General features: G+C 51.1%; 2 protein-coding genes across 2 annotated transcripts; both read left to right on the top strand.

The window, feature by feature from the left end:
* Window positions 1-3,255: 3,255 nt before the first annotated feature.
* On the top strand, window positions 3,256-8,625 carry LYNX1 (Ly6/neurotoxin 1). The gene is made up of 5 exons (XM_080939658.1): window positions 3,256-3,391; window positions 4,057-4,183; window positions 4,271-4,451; window positions 4,661-4,762; window positions 4,874-8,625. Exons 3-5 carry the CDS (start codon window positions 4,400-4,402, stop codon window positions 5,068-5,070), a joined length of 351 nt encoding a protein of 116 aa, XP_080795784.1. The 5' UTR covers window positions 3,256-3,391; window positions 4,057-4,183; window positions 4,271-4,399; the 3' UTR covers window positions 5,071-8,625.
* A 1,182-nt stretch (window positions 8,626-9,807) lies between these two features.
* Window positions 9,808-13,354, top strand: SLURP2 (secreted LY6/PLAUR domain containing 2; the record flags this gene model as incomplete). The annotated part of the gene is made up of 3 exons (XM_080939659.1): window positions 9,808-9,859; window positions 12,858-12,962; window positions 13,218-13,354. The coding sequence occupies 3 exons, from the start codon at window positions 9,808-9,810 to the stop codon at window positions 13,352-13,354; spliced, it is 294 nt and encodes a 97-aa protein (XP_080795785.1).
* Between the last annotated feature and the right edge of the window lie 4,638 nt (window positions 13,355-17,992).

Here is a 17,992-nt window from a genome sequence, read left to right as displayed (position 1 = left end):
GACCTATATGACAAACCCTGCCCTTTGCAGATGACAGAGGTATAATTAAAGTCCCTCTTCTCCTTATGCACCTACACCCTGAACCGTAAAGCTCACTGAACACTCTGCTTCCAAAAGAGGGCTATGAGAGGTGGCCTATGATTCAAGCTCCCTAAACCACCCAGACTCAATGTCTAGGTTATCAACTGCTTGGTATGACTGAGGTGAGCGCTGTTACTTCCGCCCAGTGAGTCTCTTTTTCTGAGCTCCTCCAGGTCCTCACTTGGAGCAAAGTGTTGGCTGGATCTGCTGAGCCTGGGATGTTTTACACAGACTCCCACACCCCAGCCACCACTGTCTGTAATGGGAGCTGGTCTGCTTTAGAGCCACCACCCTGTTCACCAGACATTCATTTACCATGAGCAAGAGAGATAAAGGGAAAGGCAAGGAGGAACATGCCACAACACCAGAAATTAGGAAGCTTTCCAAGAGCCACGAGAGACACCCTGCATCCTGGGACTGCCATTCCTGGAGCTGAGGGCCAAGCCTAATGCCAGTGCACCGCCTAGTGGGTTACCAGAGTCAAGCAGCAGTTAGGAGAGAATTCCTTGCCAGGCTATTCATCCACCTGCAACACTTCCTGCTCCTCTCTGTAGGTGCTCCAAAGTCTTCTGAGCTTAGAAAGCCACCCGCATCTGGGAGTCGGGCAGAGAAGAGGGCTAGGAGAGCTCAGGCTGAAGCCTCAACCATTTCCAGGTGTGGAAACAGTCTGGGAGCAGGAAAGTGACTCCTAAGTGTCCCTCTATCAGGGCAGGCACAGGAATGCTAGTGGTGAAGATCCCTGACAGCTCCCTGGTGACAGGAGAGAATGTGGTCCCAGCCCAGAAGTCGGGAAGCCCAGGGACCACCTAGCTCCAGGATAGAGGGAAGAGCCAGTGCCAGCAGCTGGGTCTATGATGGTTACCACAGCTGACATGTAAAGGACAGCTGTTGTGTGTCCTTTTCTGGTGAGACACAAACCACAGACACAGCACTGGTAACAAAAGAACAAGTCACCCAGGTCTACTGGAGGCTACTTAAAGGAGTGTGTGTGCCTTACAGACATGGGTGACTCAAAGGCTGTGATATCACTAAAGCTACCACCCCTACCTGTGGGACAGCTCATGAAAGGTGCATTCTTATAGAGAATCTCCTATCTTCCACCTGTAGAAGCCTGGGGGAGAGGAGCTGATGAATCCTGTGAGCTTCGGGGCTTCCTGTGACTTAGGTTTATTTACTTCTTGAGCCTTGTAAACCCCCTGTATGTCCAGAGTCTCAATAAGCTTCCCTCCTCCATGTTTCAACTAGTAGGGAAAAGTTACACAACCACCATCAAAGAGTGGACACAAGGGGATTAGCAGTTAAGAGTGCCGACTGCTTTTCCAGAGATCCTGAGTTCAAATCTGGGCAACCACGTGGTCCAACATAGTCCATCCACAATGGGATGTGATGCCATCTTCTGGTGTGTGTGAAGACAGCAGCGATGTACAGTGAACTCACACATATACAGTCTCTAAATGAGCCTCACTCTGCCTTCTCACCTGCAGTCTACAGGCATCTCAAACCCAGCTCTGGTTTCCTCTGTATGATCCCACTGGACAGCTTCTCTGGTACTCCTAGACCTCACCTAACTTAACTTCTGCAAAGCTGGGAGCTCTTTCCAGCTATACACAACCGTGTGTGTGTGTGTGTGTGTGTGTGTGTGTGTGTGTGTGTGTGTGTGTAGAAAATATGGCAGTCCTGTTCCTCATTTCTGGGGTTCCCCCTACAGGAGCCCAGGCCCAACAGAAGGGCTCCAGTGGTGATCCTAGCTGGAGGCAGCCACAGGAAGGCACTTAGCAGCAGCAGAGTCTGATAACATTGGGTGCAACTGGATCTGCAAAGCAGCAAGGCCATGGGAAGGTCTGGGTAGATTCCTGACCCACCTAGAACAGGGAGAGACACTGTTTCTTTTGCAAAAGACATGTCATCCAACCAAGCAAAACTTCCAAAGATAGGGAACTTCAAAAGCTAGCTGACTGTGTCCTCTAAGAGGGCCAGCCTACCTAGAGCATCTGTTGACTTCATCATCCCAAAGGGTGTGATCTATAGTCTCACTGGCAGCTCAGACTAAACCCATTTCTTACAGGAAACATAAAAACTGCCTATTGCCTGTTCTTCCAGTTATTCTCCTGGGTCTGGCCTCTGACAAACCCTTTCTCTGGTACAGCCATGAACAAAAGGGGGGTAGTGACCCTTCTGGGCAGTCTCAGATGGCCTTTGAACTGACCTATTCTCTTACTGTTTTGATTTTTTGATTTCACTGATTTCTCTCCCCCCCCCCCCGCCTTTTTTTTTTTTTTTTTTTTTTTTTTTTTTTTTGCTTTCAGTGTGTGTATGGGGTGGGGGCGTGGACCAGACGCTGATGGTGAATATCTTCCCCTCTTTACCATATATGTTTTTGACTCAAGCTGGTTCGCTGAAAAAGTGGAGCCCAAAGATTTGGCTGGACTGGGTGGCTAGGGAGCCCCAGTGACCCCAAAGCCTTGTAAACCAGGCTAGCCTCGAACTCACAGAAATCCACCTGCCTCTGCCTCCCAGGCCTGGAGTGTTCATCTTAGTTCTAAGACCCCTTGCATGTGCATATGCCCTGTGCATTCTTCGCTGTTGCTACAGGTTTTATTTTCTTCCTCACACAACAGGAGGGGAAAAAAGCAGGATGTGTGAAGAACTATTAAATTTTGGCTGCTTTTGAAACACAATAAAAATAAAATGAATTTTAGCTACATAGAGTAATTATTTAGTGGCACGCTTTTGATGGTAAAACCTGCCTGTGAGCCACAGTATTCCTCTAAGGCTTGCTTGCAAGCGTTTCTATGGATCCCACGTAAGTACAGAGGTGCAGTGAGGTCCTTGGCCAAGTGGTGCCTCTTCCCAGGGTCAGCGTGCCCACCCAGAGTAGTTTGGTCTGTGGAAGCAGGACAGCAGGGGTGAGGAGAGGCTTTGACAAAACCTGAGGAGAATATCCAGGAGGTGTACACTCGTCTCTGGATCGCTACTGTGAATCTTCACATGCGTGGGTGCATTCTGATGCCTGGTGATGCCCAGGTTTTGCTCACTAGGGCCATTACTTGAAAGAGCTTACTCTCCAGGTTGAGCATTCGGAAGGCAGGCTGGGGGCGGAGTTTCGGAGTTTGAGCCGTCTCAGGGGCGGGGCGTGTATCCTGGGGGCAGGGCGGGGCGGGGCCAGTAGTGAGCTGGCGCTGCGGATCTGTTGCGGCGGCTGAGCCTGCCTCGCCTGCCTCGCCTGCCTCGCCTGCCTGCGATGCGATACAAACACCGCGTGAAGTGTGTGCAACTGTCATACTGCGGGAGGGACCTGGGAGCGGCCACGGTGAGTTTCCATGGCGATAACTATCGTGGTGGTGAAGGGCAAGGGCGAGGTCACTCCGCACCCAGATCGCCCCGGGAATCCTCTTCAAGCAAGACTGCAGTCTTTCGGGCGGAGCTCCCCGAGAAGGGGCAGGCTTACCCGAGCCGCAGGCCTGGCCAGATTCAGGATCTCAGCATCCTGGGCTGGCACCTAGGAAATGGGTCATGAAGGATGGGTTGTCTTCAGGGAGGGTATTTTGGTACCCATATCTCAGCGGCCGGCTCCAGTCTATAGACAGGGAAGTTCACATCCCCCTCCAACAGTCCCAAACACCAGACGCAGCCTAAGGAGCTCTGTCTTGAGCATGTATCGGCTGGCTTACATCCTAAGAGCTTTTAGGTAGGAGCTGAGCACTCTCATCATGGCCCCTTCCGCTGTGGGGAAGGACTCACACAGCAGTCTACACTTTCCCACGCGCGGGGTGGGAGCGGGGGGGGGACTTCACGCAGGGAGAGCAAAGGAGAAGGACCCCTGCCCCATGAAAAGTCCAAACCTGGACTCCAGTTTTATTTTGGCGAGCCTCTTGCACTCTGGGCTTTGCCAAGAAGAGTCTACTCCAAGGCTCGATAAGGCCCCTGAAAAAAAGACCCCCTTGGATGAGATTCTCTTTGTGTTTGACATTCAAGGACCCTGGAGCCTCCAGATTGTCATTGGCGTTGCCTGTTCCTCCCCGTCTTCAGCTCCCTCCACCCTGGGTTTTTGCTTGCTTTTGGTCTTCTGTTGGAATGCTCCACTCCCTCCTCCCATCTCCAGGTAATTGGAAATCAGTGACACCCACTGAGGCTCTTGTGCCTAGGCCAGCCCAGCTGTCATCACAAATGTCTGTCATCTTCTATGCAGGATTGCTGTGTCACTAGGAGAACAAGAGCTCAAGCAGGGCCCCTGTGCCCTGCTTCTTCCCTGGCCTGAGTTGGATCCAGGACCAGCTGGCTGTCCTGTTCACTCCGACATTATCGTCACATCTCTGTCATGACCCACCTGCTCACAGTGTTCCTGGTGGCTCTGATGGGCCTGCCTGTGGGTAAGGTGGACAGAGGCCAGAGGGACCCAGTTGAAGCCTGACCGTGGGACAGGCAGGTGGAGAGAGGGCAGGCTGGCCAGAATTCTCTCGTCTTCTGGTTGTTCTGATCTGTGGCCCAGTGGGAGTGGGGGGTTGCTTGGACTCAGCTGGGGTCTGACGGGCAGGAAAATGATTTCTTCCTGCTCTCTGACCCCCATCCTGGTCCACAGCCCAGGCTCTGGAGTGCCACGTGTGTGCCTACAACGGAGACAACTGCTTCAAACCCATGCGCTGCCCAGCCATGGCCACCTACTGTATGACCACACGAACTTGTGAGTCTGACATCCTGGAGGGAGTCTTCCCCTTCCCCTGGACAAGCTAAGACTGGGCAATCCAAGGCCCGGATCCTCTCACTGCAACCTTCTTGTGTCTGTCCCCTGCAGACTTCACCCCGTACCGGATGAAGGTGAGGAAGTCCTGTGTCCCTAGCTGCTTTGAAACCGTGTACGATGGCTACTCCAAGCACGCATCCGCCACCTCCTGTTGCCAGTACTACCTCTGCAATGGTGCTGGCTTTGCTACTCCAGTAACCTTGGCCCTGGTCCCGGCACTCCTAGCTACCTTCTGGAGCTTGCTATAATGTTCTGTTCCCCAAGCTAGATCCCCTCAGACACAACTCTGAAAAAACAGTTACTCTCTCCCATGCATTCACTTCACCCAACCGTCTTCTCTCTGAGACTCCTCAGCCACGAGATCCATGGCTATCTCCGGAAGGACTGGTGGCATCCAGATACTTCACTCCACAATCATTTTTAGAAGGCTGATGTGTGGTCCTGTAATATGTCCAGCCATGGGTGTGGCAGGCTGAGCTCCTCCTCTACCCAGGATCAGGGGCATCTGGGAGCCTGTTGTTTATGGGGGAAGGGTCATCACTCAAGTCAAAGAACGCTGACTTGATAGAACTAGTAGCCAAACTCCACCTTCATAGCATCAGGACCCTGCCTCAGTCTACCCAGTAGAGAATAGGTCTGCTGGGGCTGGGGGTAGGGGGACAAAGGACAATACACTGGCTAGAAGTAGAGAAAGATTCAGTAGAGCGGAAGCCATGTGAGGAAGCCCTTTGCCATATTCACTTATCTGAGGAGCTCTGCCAGACCAGCTGTCTGTCAGTCTAGCCATTGGCTAAGGGTTGCTAGTGATGGCTTCATTTCCATAGGCTACTGAGATCCCTCCAGCCGCAGCTCAGCAGGCCCCTTGACCTCCACTACAGTCTCTCACTCACACACCGGCTGCTGGGCCTTGAGGCTGGCAGGGACAAGGGGGCGGGTGATCCATGCTGTATTTTGTCTGGCCTGTACACTGGCCAGAGCTATTCTGGGCATGGCAGGAAGGGATCAGAGGCAGGTCAAAGCAGGTTAGTAGGGTGACAAAGCAGACTTCAGCCAGCTTCCCGGGTTCTGTAGGCAACTCCCACATCCTTCAGTCTCTTGGTAAATTATTGGAAGGCAAATGTACAGAGAGCCAGCCCAAGTCCTAGGTGACTGCCTGTGAAGTCTATTGTGGCTGAAGACTGCTGGGTATCAAGTCTCGGGAGAGCCTAGCACAGATTTAGGGGACACAGATCTACCTTTTACGCAGAGTAGTTGTCCCTGGGAGCCCTACTCTGCTCTCTAACTAGTACCCCAACTCATATGCCACCAAGGAACTCCCTGAAGCTGACCCAACCTGGGGCTCAGGATGCTGGCCAGTGTTCATATAGGGGGATCACTTATGGAGAGTCCTAGTGGTCACCACATCTACTGGTCACCATATCTCAAATGTTTCTTTTTTCTTCAGACCTCCCAGTGGTGGAAGCTCAGGACACCAGAGGCCCATCCTGGGAACTTTCCTCACTGTTCTAGGCAGACATGAGCTCTGTCTGCTGCCAGAGATGATGTGGCTTTCTGCCTCAGTTTCCTCCTCCAGAGATAGGCCACTGGAGAATTTGGGAGGGTGGGGAGGACATCCTACTGATGGACTTGCCTAGATTCTCAGGTATAGGAACTGTGGCGCTTTATTACACAGGTTAACTGGGTGGGAAATGGCCTGGGGCTGAGGAGACCTTGACTACCCAGAGGGAAGATGAATCTCAAGAGAGGCCAGGAAGAAGGACAGCAGAGTGCACATGAGCACACAGGCAGTGGCTACAGAGCCCAAAAGGCAGCATGGGCTGTGGCGGTTTTCTGAAGCCCAGGCAGGGTGCTGGGATGAAGCCAGTGCTGCCCAGACCTGAGCTTGTATAGAACACGTACCACCACCACCACCACCACCACCAACACCACCACCACCAATACCACCACCACCAACGCCACCACCACCACCACCACCATCACCACCACCACCACCATCACCACCACCAACACCACCACCAACACCACCACCACCACCACCATCACCACTACCACCACCACCAACGCCACCACCACCATCACCACTACCACCACCACCAACGCCACCACCACCAACACCACCACCAACACCAAGCAGCCAGCATTGGGACTGACCTGAGGAAGCCATCGAGCTCTGGCAAGGAGGGTCAGAGGCGGGCCTCTGACTCAGTGGGTGAAGCCTGGGAAGCATTATCCTGTTACCCTGCTTGTACAAGTTCATTGTCCTCCAGTTAGGTGGCATCCTCAGCCCAAACTGGGAGGAGCCCATGATCAAGTTCCCCCTCCTACCACAAGGGGGTGATGTGGAAGAGGCTTGATTATCTGTAGCCCCAAAACAGGACGCTGAGGGTGCTGCAGCGTTGGGGGCAGCTTCTTTCACCTGTCTTGGGACACCAGCCAGATAGGCCCCACAGTGGCCACACTGCCACTCACCTACCTAGCCTGTTCTTGGTGCTTAGGACAGAGCCCCAAAAGGTGCTCAATTAATACAGGGCCAAGCTTGTCAGTGGGAGATGCAGATTAGGGGAACAGTCCCAGACAGCCTGTCCCGAATCCTGTCCTGGGTGGTGTGATGAACATCTGTCTAGCCCACTGCAGATGGCTCTGTACACTCCATGGCAGTTCTGCAAGGGTGCGTGGGGTGATATCACGGCCCCCCTTTGACAGGTGAAGACACTGAGGCACGGAAAAGTGAGTCATTTCATTTTCCTGGGCCATTCGTCTCTCCAGTACCAACCCATTCAACAGCTGGGTTTCTTTGAGGCTGCGCACTCTCGAGATGATAGTGGCTTCATAAACCAGAGAATTGCCGAGTGCACTGTTGTAAGAGCCTATAAACCTGAAACTTTAGAACTGGAGGGGTGAGGGGTTGAGGAATTGAGGGGTTAAGAGGTAGGTCAGTGGTGCCCAGCCCCGTGTGTGGATACAGAAAGGGAACATGGGATGGAGTGGTAGAGAGAAATACAAAGGAATGTCAGCCTCTGTCAGGGTTGACGCTGTCAGGAAGCAGGACCATGAGTGTTCTCACACTGGGATAGACAGTGGCCCCTCAACACAGATGGTATCCAGAGGGGTTGGCAGTGGTTATCTATGGAGCTGCAATCTGGAAGCATCTTGTTGGTCACTGGACAGAGGCTGCTTGGTGGAACAGTGATAGCACAGTGATAGCATCTGTGGGATTCTGTGAAACCGGGTCAGCACACGTATGCTTCAGAGCAGAGAGAGGTATCCGGTCTAGTCCAACAGATAGAAGCTGTCTGGTAAGACTCATGCTCTGCCACTGTCTCCGTGATTGGCTTCCCGAAAAGCAGACGAGGAGAGGAGGGGTGCAGAGCCCCCACGTCTTCACCTTCTGCAGCGAGCACATGAGACTTCTGGGAGTAGGGTGATCTTTTGCTTTGGTATGTGGTCACTTGCTGGCCATCGCCGTGACATCCTGCAGCATCTAATGACCTGGGCTCCTCAAACACAGACTCATGTTCCAGCCATCTCATCGGCGAAATGACAGTGACAGTGCCCTCTCAGCTGGCTCTTGGAGGCCTGTGCCTGGGGTCTACACAGAGGCAGCCTCAAAGGATGCATGGATACATGATGCCTGCCACTTCCCTTGGTTGTGTCTCTGCCAACCCAGAGCTCTCACCCAGCAAGGACATGAAATCCATTTATATGCCACATCTCCCCTCCCCCAGCCAGCCCCATGTACCTATACTTCCGAGTGGTCCCATCAATGTCCGACCCCCATGGAATGAATAAACAAGTGAAGGACATGTGTCTCTTTCTCATATCCTTCTGTCTGTATTCAGAGCTTAATCATCCAGATTGGTTTGGTGGGTCCTTCTGACCCTGAAGGTCTTTGGCTCCTGACCTCACATCCAAGCTAGCCAAGGCAAGGGAGGTATTAACAGGATACCTGGGGTTTCCTAAAAGTCACCTCCATACTGTGGAAAGAGGCAGGCCCACAGGTTCCTATCCATTGACTGAGGAGCTGGGCGAGAGATGCTGGACCAAAGCCCCTACCTGCTACTTCTGCTTTCGTCTGGCTTTCTGATTCCTGGTCCCACATCCTTGTTAATTAATTCTCAGGAAGAGTCTGACTCTACCAGGTCCTCTCTCAGGATCTCTGGACCTTTGCCCTGTCTGACCCCCAGGTTTGGGGATCCCGTAAAGAATGGAGGTCAATCAAAAGCACTTGGACAGCCAGAGTAGACACACGGGCTCTCTTGCCTGGTCTCAGCCCCTATACCCCTCCTATTGACAGAATGGCCTCTGCCCTGTAATATGCTGGTTTTGTCTCTTTACCCCAACCTGGGACCGTCTTAATACCAAATTAAATCTCCTACTGCCACCGAGTAAATTCTACAGGACTCAGTCTTGGTACCATGCCGGTACAATCCCTTGATAGATAACACTCACCCTTATTCCCAGTACCAGGTGTACCACCATGCTGCTTCTGGCTCTTCTAGTCCTGGGAGGGACAGGACATGACCGAAGCCTGATTTAGCAGATGAGGAAACTGGTCCCTCAGAAGCATCATACTCCATCCAGAGTAGACTGCCGAGGAAGACATCCTCGGTTCACCCAGCCCCGGCTCCAGTCTGTCTCCCTTTCGAGTGGAGCTGAGGACATGCTTGGTGTGCCATGTCCTCTGTGCAGCTGCAGGGTGAGATGGACCTGAACTGAGCTTCCAGGCTGCACAAGGCCTTTCTTGAGAGCCTTGGGCCTGATGTTTGGTACATCCCTACTCCATGGAGGAGGGAGGAAAGCTTGTGAAATCATACCTGGCTCCCCAAGGCCACAAAGCAACAAGCTCTGCCAGCTCCCATCTGAGCCAGGTTGCAAGTGACTCAGGGATAGGACCCAGCAGCAATGAGAGGTAAGGGTGGAGTAGGAGCCACAAGCAGGTATAAGGGGTGGCCAGGGAGTAAGCCTCAATCCTTAACACGAAGAACATGCGGCTTCTCTTCTGGTTCCTTCTGGCTGTGGTCTTGAGCATGGAGCTAGGTGAGTCAGGGATGTGGCCAACATCCCTACCATCCTTACTTAGCACTATTCTTCCAACCAGGGCCACTGCTGACCTTTTGGGGTATCTCTTTCCTTTCTCCTCTCCTCAGCCTTGACCCCCAAGACCCTTCCTATCTTTGAGCTTCTGTCTTCTGCCACTGGCCTTCATAGATCCCTAAACCCTCTTCTCTGGATGCAACACTCAGTCCTCATGTTTATTTCTCAGTTTGAAACCTGCTGCTAGGCATCTCCAACTCCATAGCAACACCCTTGTATACTTGAAAGCGTTGCACACCTCTTCTACTTTGCCCCTCTCCAGTCCCAGGGCCCCAGCTGGTCCACTGTCTGGGGCCACAACTCTCTCCTGACACCCTTGAACCTCCTTGCTTAGATTCTATCTGTTCCACCTTCCCAGGGTGATTTCATCCCAGTTGACTTTCAGTCCCCTTCTACTTCTATACTCCGCAGCCTAGTTAGCTCCATTTGCTTCAGTAAGGAGAGCTTTGACTCGACTGCCTGCTGATGGTCTCCTAGGGACACTCACAAATATCACTTCCTATTCCTGGCCTTGCCATCTTTTGTTGGAGCCCAAGTTGTTTCTATATCTCACCCCAATCGATGCCTGCACAAAGAAACAGCCGCCCCCATGAGCAATCAGAAAACTGTGCTCCAAACTCAGCCAGCCCCATCTCCTAGGAGTCTTGCCTAGCAAAACCTTGGTTTCCATCATGGGTGGGAATGCTCGAGCATTTGTGGTCCACCTGAGGTTTAGGATGGGGAGGGTGGTCCAAGTGTACATCTCTGGCTCTAACTCACTCTTCTTAGACTAGGCCCAATGGGGACTCTGTGACCTGAGGAGGTCTGAACTATTGACCCCTAATTGCTGCCCAGAGCCTTCAGCACCAACCATCTCTACTTTGATGGCCCTAAGCTCAATGTTGTCTCTGTCAGGGATGAGGTTTTAGAGGGAGTGCTCAGCCATAGGCCAGCTGCTATCTCCATTTTAGCCAGGGCTCTAGTATCTCAGGGGCATTTGTTAGCCTGAGACAAGGCTCTACACAGGAACCTACCAGGATCTTCCTTCATAACTGCCCCTCAAGACAAATGCCTCAAGCCTGACCACTTAGAAGCTGGAGGGAGTCAGACTCCAGAAGCTTCTCTCAGAATACTCCATGTTTCACATCTTTGCTGGGTGCCTGCTCTGCCACCCATGAGTAATGCCATCTCCCCATGGCTCAACACAGCCTGGGAAAAGTGAATTCTATCCTAAGTTGACTCCAGACTGAGAAAATAAGACCAGAGGAAGTCAACTGTCCCTGATAACACTGCAGTGGGATTGGACCTAGTTGAGTCTGCTGTCTCAAGGCTCATTCTATTGTCCCTCCTACCTTCTCCAAAACACTCTCTCTATAAGCAAGAGACTACCTGGGGATCTGTCTTATGACCCTACCACTGTCCCCAAAGCCAGTTTCTCTCTGAGAGCTTCCTTGATGGCAACGCAAAGACCCCCAAGAGGGGCAGTTTTATTTTTCTCCTAATGACTCAGCCCCTGTCCCTGCCCATTCAATAATTTATTCTCTGAACATCTCTAGAGCCTCATCAGTAAAGCAGGGCCTAGTGTGATGGGGAGGGAGGCATTGAAGAGTGGGAAGGAATCTTCATTCACCTCCAGAACCTTAGTGAACAGGACTAGGGAGACAGCCATAAGTACGGACATAACAAGGCCAGCTCATGGTGGCTGTATCAAAGGAGGATCTCTGTCCTTGAGCTGAGAGGCTCCCCCAGAGGAGACAAGCCTATGGGCTGGGGCTTATGCCACATGGATGATGGAAAGGTGAGCCTGCGCAAAGCTAGGAGGCACTGAGAAAACGAGCTCCATGGGACAGCTACTGATATTTTTGGCTTTGGTTGCTACCTTTTTTGTGCCCCCGGCAAAGTCTCAGCTATGGATGCTTGGTAGGGACTAGTGAACAGTCAAGGCAAGCGGTGGGGTTCTTGCTGTGGTAGGGACTTCCTGTCTGTCCATCTGCTCTATAGTACATAGGATGAAGATCTCTGAGACTGGCCAGAATGGACCAGCAAACTTACATGTGAGGTCTGGTAGAAGTGTGGCTACAGTAGGAGCCCCAGGGAGGAGCCAGCTTTCTGTCTCAGACACTACTGTGGCCCAGATAGTATGGGACTTCTCCTAGGAGCTTCCCCATTCAGTGTCAGCTCAGGGCTTGTACAGAGCCAGTGTGCAGCTGTATGATTGGTCATGGAGAATGCCCAGGGCTAGGCATGGGGTTAGGGACTTTTTGATGCAAGTAAGAAAGCTTAAAGAAAAGAGAGGGAGAAAGATGCAGAGGACAGGAAGAAGCAGTGAGACAGATAAGGGGATCCAGGGAAAGCAAGAGAGATCAGGGTAGGCCACTTGCATAACTGGGGGTGGGGTGGGGTGTCCCTAGGCTGGATGCAAGACCTGTGATATAGGATTTGCCAGGAAAATGGCCAGTAGAACTCAGAAGAATCCTACCTTCTTTCTGCCTGGTCTTGCCCTGGATTCTTTGCTAACTGGATAAAAGTTCCATCATCTCATTCCATAGAACAGAGACCCTAGGGCTAGAAATTTTTCTCAGGTCCATGGAGGTAAAGGAGGAATGGTTAAAGTCTCAGTCCCCTATCCCTCCTTCTATCCCTAGTCTTCAGGAGCCTGGACCTGTACTCTTCTTCCCCAGGAGGTCCACCTCTGCTCCATCCAGCCCTTGGTGCTCTGGGCAGAGGAACACAGACCAGCTGGCTTCGATTCGATTACCATCTCTCACACAGTGGTAGACTAAGCATCAGGGTTTCATTTAGCTCTTCTTCCAAGGTCTCAAGGGGTCTTGTGCCTTGAGGGAGGCTGGGCTACAGAGCTACGGGGCTAGCCTAAGGATGGAGGCAAGGTTCTGGGTACAAGAGCACATGCCAACCTCAGCAAAAGTTGCTCACCAGCTGTTCTGTCTCCTTCTATCTGTAGCTGTAACACAAGGCTTGTTCTGTCACCTGTGCAAGGGATTTGGAGGATGTTCTCACCAGTTCAGGTGCCCAAGGAACTCCACCCACTGTGTCATCATTGCCACCCGTGAGTGTAATGGGAGGGGTGGGCTGGACACACCCTTCTTGCACAGAGGGCTGGTTCACTGGGCAGGCAGAACCCAGAGCCCAGCGGATGGAGAGCACAGTAGGAATATGTATGGCAGCCTCTGTCTGGGAAAGGGACCAGGCAGGGTTTTTCAGTGCTTGGGGATAGGTAGCCCTCAATACAGTGATTGGTATGATAGAGGTTTGGGCAGCTCAGGGCTTCAGGAAGCACCATGGTTTCTCTCTTATCTCCTAGGGTCTCCCATCAGCTTTACAGAACTGCCTCTGGTGACGAAGATGTGCTACGATAGATGTCCTGATGTCCGCAGCTTGGGCTTAGGTCCTCACGTATCCATTGTTTGCTGCCAGTTCAATCTCTGCAACAGGGACTGACCACACTCCCCCACTACCACCTGGCTCCGTAGACCCATACCATGTCCCTTGGTCAGGCCTGGTCCTCGGAGATCATCCCAGCTTGGTCATTACTCCCCCTACTCATACTTTCTCAGGAAGTTCTGAATGAAGTCCTATGTAAATCCACTGTGGTACACACTTAAGACCCTATCTATGGGTCACCCTCGGTATCAATTAATCTCCCAATAAAAACTACCTGGATCACATAGTTGTCCAGTGGAAGCAGTGTATCAGACATTAGAATTCAGATGATCACTTATCCTCTCCCCATCTCTTATCAGGCATGGCCTCTTTGCCCAGGCTATCTACTTCAGTCTCCACCAGCCTTCTCTTTTCTGCTAAGAGCCTGCCTATCTCCAGGTAGACCCAGGGACTGAAAGTCACAGGGGCCTGAAGATGGCTGGCTCTGCTCTTGAGCAGGCTTTGAGGAAGAACTGAGGTTATAGGCACTTGAGGAATGTCCTAACTTGAGGCTGGGGCACCTGACCTTGGGCTGATATGCAGAGAGGTACCCCAAAGTTGAGATTAGGGGCCAAGGAGAACCCAGACCTAGGGCTGAGGAGCACTCTAACCTGGGACTGAGGGATGGGGAGCACCCTAACCTGGACTTGAAGGCTAAAAGGAACCCTGAACTGGGGCCAATGAGCACACTCACTCTGAATGAGATTCCAGAAGTCTCCCACAGATGCGCAGTTGAGCAGGTGTTGAAGAAGGCCTCTGCAGAGGAGGAACAGTGTCTGCTGACCTCAGGCTTTTGGGGACCATCCAACTCTGGTGTCAGGACCTTGTGGGGGAAACCTGTGATCTTCTTGGCCTTGTGTCTCTGGCACCTTGTCCTGTTCTGTCTTTCCTACTATACCCTTGCCCTGTTTGCTTTGCCTATGTCTCCCAGAAGGCTGCCCACACCCTGTGTGGCCCTGGACAGGAACTCTGCCTCCAGGTACCCATCAGGAATCTGCAACAAAAATGCTGTGCCCTGGGGCAGTTGAATAGAGCTGCCCAGACAGCATATCTACTCACCCAAGCATGGACACGGGGAATTAAATGCTCAGAATTTGTGCCCAGTAAATATTTAATTTCCAGCTCCCAACCAGGCCTGGGGATAAGTTTCTGGCTCCTGGTTTCAGGAGACCAGAAGCACATCACAGTTGGTATCTGCCAGGAAACACATAGGCAGGCCCTGCCCTGGGCTTGCTTGTTCTCAGCTTGTCAAAGGTCTCACAAAAATAAACACTTGGAAAAGGTAACACCCATCAGGAGGGCGATGCCCAAGCAGAGAGCAACTGACAGAAAGCCGGAGCCTTGTCATTGGCCAAACCATGGAAATGAAGTGGCTTGTGCTAGCAATGTCTGAATGAATAACATTGCTGCTCAGGAAAGTGGGAAAAGACAGCTAGCTGCTGTACCAGAACCCAGAGCAAGAAAAGATGGGTCCAGACCTCTCTCATAAGGTCAAAAGACACAAAGTAAAACAAAGACCTTTTGTTTGTTTTGAGAATTGGTCTCACTGTATAGCCCAGGTTGGCTCCTACCACAGCTTCCAGTATGGTTGAAAACAGATGCCTTAAATGGTAGCCCATTCAGAAGGTAAAAGGCCTCAAACTTGACTCTAATCTCATGATTAGATTAATCGGATGATTAAATTCAGAGCTATGGTATGACCCTGAAGTGGTGCCCATGGGCATACGCACAAGTGGGGACATGTCCATGGAAACTGGCCCACAGTTGCTCAGGGGAGGGCTATTCACACACAGTGGCCACAGGGTGGAAACCCACATACCCATTCCTGTGAGCAAACACACACAAAATGTGACACGGTCAGGCTATGAAATTTCAGTCAGCAGTCTACAGGAGGTACTGACCCACACTTTTGCGGGGTTGTCCCGTCAAACAGTACAGAATACTGCATTCTCTAGGACTCTGCATGAAATGGTGGGGGTTTAGGGAAGACTGGAAATGGATGAAGAAGACACGTAGTGCAGGAGGGAAAACCCAAAGTATTTCCATTCAGTATCTCTGGTCATCAAAATGCTTGTACATTTCTTCAGCCACTCTAAACATCAGAGTCTCCAAGAGTAAAGTACATATTTGAAGGTGACTGAACACTTCGATGGGAACATGTCCTATAGAGGCTGTGGCAAGAAGAAAGGCAAATGGGGAAGGGTACCCAAGCTTCTTAGGTATAGCGGTATGCTGGTCTTACATGTGTGGGGCAGGGCTTGGCAGCTGCAGCTGGAGGAAGTGGCTCTGTGGTGATGTCCAGTGCACTTTGTCCAAAGTCCCGCAGTTACAGAAATCTGCCTGTCACATGCTGGGTATGCAAAGCTCAGGATATGTGCAGAGCAAGGAATCCCTGGATAAGTTTCTGAGAAAACCATTGTCTTAGGCAGGTAGGTAGGAGCCTTCCCATCACTACTTCCTTCCTGTGTCTAAGTTTTCTGGGTCTGACAAGAAAATTATCATCCTGGGATTATCAGCTTTCAGGGTTCCTTCTTCTTCTTCTTCTTCTTCTTCTTCTTCTTCTTCTTCTTCTTCTTCTTCTTCTTCTTCTTCTTCTTCTTCTTCTTCTCCTTCTCCTTCTCCTTCTCCTTCTCCTTCTCCTTCTCCTTCTCCTTCTCCTTCTCCTTCTCCTTCTCCTTCTCCTTCTCCTTCTCCTTCTTCTCTCTCTCTCTCTCTCTCTCTCTCTCTCTCTCTCTCTCTCTCTCTCTCTCTCTCTCTCTCTCTCTTCTCCCTTTCTTCCTTTTTTTCTTCCCCTTTTCCTTCCCTTTTGTCCACAGTGGGCTCCAGCTGGCCATTCTCCAGGTCATTACAACTCAGGTACCAACTATGTTAGACCACATGAGATCCTACAGGTGAGGGCTCTGTCCCCAAGGCTATGTAAGCCTGCCTCACATCTTTTACTCTTGGTCTTTCTATATAGTGTTTGGCATCTTTGGTCTTTTTTAAAAAAGATTCATTTATTTATTATGTATACAGTGTTCTGCCTGCATGTATACCTGCAGGCCACAAGAGGGCATCAGATCTCATTATAGATGGTTATGAGCCACAGTGTGGTTGCTAGCAATTGAACTCAGGACCTCTGGAAAAGCAGCCAGCACTCTTAACCTTTGAGCCATCTCTCCAGCCCTTTGGTCATGTTCTTGATTTTAAAAAAATGGTTAAAAGTGTCACTTGATGTCTTGGGGTCCACTAAAGAGCAGCAGGGCCTCAATGCCTTTCTAGGCACGAGTAATTTCTCATTATCTTCCCCCAAACCCCATAACCTTATGTGTTAAGCAACCCAGGAGCTAAGAGTACCATCCCTTTGGGGTTTTATGAAGGTTTGATTATGTGGGCACGACTGGTTACATCATTGTCCACTGGTAATCAGTTCAGCTTTCAGCCCCTCTCCTGTCCTCAGAGGGGACTTGGGGTGGGGAATCAAAATTCCTACCCACCAATTGTGCTGGTATCTTTTAGGTGATCAGCCCTATCCTGGAACTACAGAGGGGCATCCATCCACCTATCATTCATCAACTTATAAAAGACACTCAAGAGCTTTAAGGAGCTGCGTGTTAAGAAACCTGGCTGAAGATCAAAGGTGTCTTTCACAATGTCCCAGGAACAAAGAGATGGTACAATAAGCCGGGAGCATGGGCTTCCTCTCTGAGACAATGGGACACATAACCCAACTAGTGGCATTACCTATGTCCGTAGCTAGACCAAAACTGTCAGCGCAATTTCCCTACCCACCCTCTTCAGCATCAGTATCTAGCCCAAGCTGGCCTTGAACTCATGGTAATCATTCCTCACACACATACAGGGATGACGGGTGGGTACCACTACACTCAGCAAATGGCACACTTTGAAATGTGTGAGCTGCCAGGTATGTGAGATATAGTCAATAAAACAGCTGACAATTAGGAAAAAAAATATCCAGGCAGTGGTGGCACACGCCTTTAATCCTAGAACTCTGGAGGCAGAGGCAGGTAGATTCCTGAGTTCAAGGTTTCCTGGTGAGTTCAGGACAGGGAGACATAGAGAAATGGCAACAACATCAAAAGAAAAGATAAAGAGAAACAAGATGCAAAATTGAGAGTCACAGATACAAGAATCTATTAAATAATACACATAGGAGCTTCCTAGGACTTGGGAGGCTGGGACTGGAGGTTCAGGCCAGCCTGAGTTGGATGGGGTGACTTGGGAGAGGAGACTGTTAACAAAATTGAAAGACCAAAGACCAAGAAGGAAATTCTTGTTCTACATGCCAAGAAGTACACCACCCTCCACGTGTGACCACAGGGCAGTGCCACAGGAAATGGTCAGAGGACACGCACACAGGGATGCCGAGGAAAGAGGGGTGCTGAGGGGGTGATGAAGCAGAGCCTCGTCACCCTTATTATCAAGGTTATGACACATACTAAAAGCACCTAATGAAAGATGCAGTGGGAGGGGCCTGTGGGAGGGGCGTGGCCTCCAGTGCTGTTCCTTGGAAGACAATTGGCAGACTCTGAAGTATTCCCAGTGTTTGCTGGATGCTGCTTCTGTAGATGCCTTTGTCCCCCGTCTAATCCAGTTAATGTCCACTTCTGCATGGTCATCGCAATGTGAGGCGACTGGTTTGCAAAACCAGAGGTC

The sequence above is a fragment of the Micromys minutus genome (genome assembly GCF_963924665.1).
Source record: "Micromys minutus genome assembly, chromosome: 27".
NCBI classification, from domain to species: Eukaryota; Metazoa; Chordata; class Mammalia; order Rodentia; family Muridae; genus Micromys; species Micromys minutus.
The sequence above is the reverse complement of the archived record's forward strand: the minus strand, read 5'-3'. Positions and strand labels throughout refer to the sequence as shown.